Here is a 4,707-nt window from a genome sequence, read left to right as displayed (position 1 = left end):
CGCACTATTTCTCGGTCTGGAGCATGGCGGATGCGATGGCCATCTCGACCTCTCTCGCCCAGAGCAGAAGATTCTCTTCATCCTTTCCCTCAAAAACCTTATCGCTCACCATGAGCGGCTTTGGGCAGGGGAAGTCATCCCTTACTGTCGGTGGCGTCATAGACACAAATGATGCAGACAGCTATAGCAGCGTGTTTTCGTAATTTAAAAACACCTCTAGACGCGCACCGATTGCCTCGGGGCCTTGCTGCGCAAGGCCCGCACGCCCTCTAGGCCCAGCAAGGACATCAGCTTTTTAAGCCCGTTTTGCGTGCCCTGCGGCAAAGAGGAAAATTGTTCCATCCTCACAGAGGATCAGTCTAAACGAGTCAGATGTAGATTGACTACAAGTGCTACCAAGTGCAGCGGGGCTGCCGTAGCTTTGCGCTTCAAAGAAGCGTAAGTTAGGTCATCGACATTTCGTTCTATACTCAGAACAAGTACGAGTTTAGCGGATCGCAATCTGCTTACTCCGAGAGTAATTATAGCCTTAATCCAAGGCTAATAAACTTCTCGGTTTGAATTCAAAACTGACTTTATTTATTTTTATCTGCAGCAAAGTCGCCTGATTTTAAATGCATGATTTTTCCTAAATATGTTAAGTAAAATCTAAATACATTGATAACTGCTGGCTATCCGCCCCGTACCGTATTCTTGTGTGGGTGTTGTCATACCATGCTCATCTGGTGTAACACACACCCCTGTCACCAGGGTATGTGTAACTCCGTTACATTAAATGCTCAATTAGAGCAAGAATCTCTATCTTCTGACTATATCTAAAAAGCATTCGTCTCTACAACTCAACTGAGCGCTGCGAGCTTATTTTAGGAAGAAGACACGCACATGAGCTGAACAGAGCTAACAATGGTTCTTTTAAGAGTCTATCCGTTTTAATGCTAAGTCAACAACTCGGTTTAGTCCGCACTCCAGGTCGGAAATCAAAGCCCAGACGTCGTCGCGTATTTATTGTATCGGTATAGTGAAATGCTATATTTTGCTTTGACAACCGCAGCAAGGTATACAACCTTCCAGCGAACAACCGTTCGCGACTCCTGCCCTTAGGAGCTGGAGATAGAATTTAATAGACCAAAAGACGAGACGTACATTTGCCTACTTTTGAATGTTGCTGCAATATACAATCATATGCAAATGACTTGATTTAATATACATAATGTCGTGATATATCAACACTGAGTGTTATAACACTACACACTACGGTACCTATCTCTGGTGTGCATCTTAATACTGGCGCACAAAATAGCCCTGCTACATCCTTCCACTTGGATTTTTCCTTTTGACTAACTTGACACGTTTAAGACATCGATCGACTGTGATGTTTTTTTGAAGATAAGCTCACAACACGCAGTGCAGTAAATTTCACAGGTTTCCATAAATCACCTTGGCAAGCGTTATGACAAGCATATTAAGGCGCCTTCTAAAAAAACCCGCAATCACATTGACGTTAAGATCTGGGCTAGGGTAAAAAATAGGGCCGAAATCGAAAAGGCTGGTGCCAGTAGAGCTGTGTACATTTCAGTAGGGTCGACCTAAGTTCAAAGCCATGGCGTCAGACTCACATGGAACTCACGCGGCGAGGTGACTACGGGCCCCAAGATGCACTTATCAGCAACGTCTAACGCGAGCGCGCAGGCTTCGAAGGAAAAGACCCAACTGATAAGGTCACAGCCAAAAGCGCGCAGCTTCACCATAAGAGTAATTGCCAATCAAAGCGACACGTTCTCTCGCATAACTAATCGACGTCGCTGATCAATGCTAACGATTCGCAAATGAGGAGAGAGCCAAACGCTACTACAAGATAAAATTCTCATACTGGTTACACCTGAGTTGCACCGACTTTAACGACGCAAGGCGTAACTTACAACGGGGTTCCCAAACACCTTGCAAAGAGTCAGCTTTGACTCAACGAGTCTAGTATAAAAGCGCACATAGGATGGACCCCGCACGTTTAGGAAGTGGAAAAAGAGCCAATAAAGTGGTAAGGTGCTCAGTTTGCATTATACTCCACGAGAGACGTGCAACGGGGCTGCCGTAGCCTTTTGCTTAGAGGAAGCTTACGAAGATCGGTGACCTTAGTAAGCAAGCGCGGCGAGAGTATCTGTTGGTCTGAAACCAGAATCACGACGTGATGTATTCTTTCGAGTCCTGCTCTTTCAGACGGCTAAACCGAGCTTGTTGTTCCTGGTATAGCTTATTCGTGCTGAGCTAGACGTCGTCGTCAGTACCTAGACGAGGTGTCGCTGTTATGGGCTACACTTAGCCATTATATGGAGGTACTGTATGTACCTTCTGCGTGCATGGTGGGAACTTGATCAAACAGATTACAGAATGGTCTTCCCACGGGCATATGCGTTATCATTAATGAGCACACAAACACTTTGTGTAATCCAGAATGCTAGTTCCTACTTGGAGATTTGTACTGGTGACGAGACTGACATGTCTCTGTCTATGAAGCGGGTGGCGTAAGCCAGTCATTTCTACTGGGAACTTTCCGTAAAAATTGAAGTTAAAGCTCCGTACGCCCAGGATCTTGTATATGTTCGAGCTGTGTTGCAACTTTAGTTCATATAAATCAGATTTATAGGAGCTTTGAAGTTGTTGGCTAAACCTCTAGCGACCCTTCGGTGTTTTGTATGTAGCTCTAGCAATTATTGACTCATTTTTATATAATTTCAGATTTGCCTTTAAGCCCATTAGTCGATCTTCTTCCCTCCAAGTCGGGACTGCCGTTCTCCCTTCACATCAAAAACTACTTTCTCGTCGCACAAGCGTCTTCATTGTGTTGTAAGGACTGTTGTGACCGCCGTAGGCAACCAGGGAAGGCTGAGTGTGAACGAATCGATCCAGTTGAGGGTGTTGGTGTTGGGTTAGGAATCAGAGAGTTGTTGCGACCGTTCTTATCGGAATCACCTTGTCCTCCTAACCTGGTATGGTTTAAATGATCACAAAGACCACGCCTTTTTGTAAGCTCACCGTTTCCGTTGTGCAAAGAATAATATTGCACGATTGTGTAAATTCACATTACAATTTCGTGTGATTGTGAGGATTTAAAATCACCAAAGTATAAGTGCTGATGAATTTGTTAAGGTGAGGTCCATGGTACACGTAGAATATTAGATATTTTTGACTGGACACAGTAATATGTAGTATATCAGATACCGTAATTCTCACTCTTGGTTGGTGGGGCGTACAAGACCAACCAGTATACGCGGGATCCTTAATTCGATCTTCGTCTGTGTCTGCACAAAAACATCTAATCAGCTAAAGACACGCTTTCTAAGAAGCAACTGAAAGCCTAGCTAGTGCATTTTTCTTCATTAGCGACATTCTGGCTGTCATTGTTTCGGCCCCGTCTTTTCAAATTATTGGGTCTCGTCAAGTTCATATTTTATCAACACAGCTTAAAGCTAAATTTTAGATTTCGGCCTTTGTGAAATGTTGTGGACGATATATCGCGATTATTTATCATGCTGCAAAGAAATTGTTGTTATGAGTAAGTAGATCCCTTTTAAAACTCGATATCATGGTGACTCCAAGCGCTGCATAACCGAGTGAGCCTCTACTTCCAACAATTGTGCAACGCGCTAAGTGAGTATTTATTAGGCAACAACTAATATGATGCAATACCGAAGTCTGCGCTCTAGATATGGCATGCTTTTGGAAATACTATGTTTATCTGGTTAGCAGCAAATCTTCATAACTGTAATATTTCTTGAACACATGATTTGGAGTATAGAGCCATAAGCGTGAACATATAAAATATTATAGTGTTTGACAAATTCTACGCACACAAAAAAGTAGAATTCATGTAAAGGATATGGTGACTCAGTCAACAAAATGTTCTATCGGTTAGGGCAACGCATGAAGTCCACAAAGCATACTTGCGTAGGCAAATCACATATAATCTAAAGCTTCATGTCAAGAATGAAACCTGTGGAGGGAAATGCAGTCATCGTATTGATACTTTACTACCGCGATGATTTATATGAGACCCACTTGAGTGACGTTAGCGTATAAGGCGATTGTGAGTGATTCTTCCCATCGCGCGTCATTAATCTGGTCTCACTTCCGATCTTACGTTTACTCACACACAATCCAACTTTATCTCGTAGTACAAGTATAAGCATGAAAGTCGTCGGACTTGTCGCGTCCATTGGAATATGTACCAGTACGAGTGGAGACGCCCAGCAGTCAAACCCAGTAAAGGCTGAGGGTTTAACGAATGGGAATCCGAGCTTTGATCGTTTTTTTGATCAAAAGGGCTTTCAAAGTATGTTTCCAGATGCTGTAGCCCTTTACAACTTTGACAACCTTGTAAGCGCAGCCAATGTTTATCCCGAGTTTGCTAACACTGGCAATGACGTTAATGACAAGCGCGAGCTTGCGGCTTTTCTGGCTCAAACTGCATATGAGAGCAATTACTTCAAAGACACTGAGGAGATCGAGCGTGACACGTTCTCTGTTGAACAATACTGCGATAAAATCACCTATCCGTGCGCTCCTGGTCGCCGCTACCACGGCCGTGGTCCCATTCAGCTCTCTTGGAACTACAATTATTTCATGGCTGGCAAAGCTTTAGGCATTGATCTTTTGAATAATCCCGATATTGTTGCCACTGATTCAAATGTGGCGTACTTTGGATGTGGATGA

General features: G+C 43.6%; 2 protein-coding genes across 2 annotated transcripts; one reads left to right on the top strand and one right to left on the bottom strand.

The window, feature by feature from the left end:
• Window positions 1-1,490: 1,490 nt before the first annotated feature.
• On the bottom strand, window positions 1,491-1,748 carry PHALS_09260 (uncharacterized protein; the record flags this gene model as incomplete). Its single annotated transcript, XM_024724728.1, has 2 exons — window positions 1,491-1,586; window positions 1,644-1,748. 2 exons carry the CDS (start codon window positions 1,746-1,748, stop codon window positions 1,491-1,493), a joined length of 201 nt encoding a protein of 66 aa, XP_024575575.1.
• A 2,434-nt stretch (window positions 1,749-4,182) lies between these two features.
• Window positions 4,183-4,707, top strand: PHALS_09259 (acidic chitinase; the record flags this gene model as incomplete). Its single annotated transcript, XM_024724727.1, has 1 exon — window positions 4,183-4,707. One exon carries the CDS (start codon window positions 4,183-4,185, stop codon window positions 4,705-4,707), a length of 525 nt encoding a protein of 174 aa, XP_024575574.1.

Source organism: Plasmopara halstedii, assembly GCF_900000015.1.
Source record: "Plasmopara halstedii genome assembly, contig: Scaffold_410, whole genome shotgun sequence".
Lineage (NCBI taxonomy): Eukaryota > Oomycota > Peronosporomycetes > Peronosporales > Peronosporaceae > Plasmopara > Plasmopara halstedii.
Note: the sequence above shows the minus strand (reverse complement) of the source record. Positions and strands in the feature narration are given on the sequence as shown.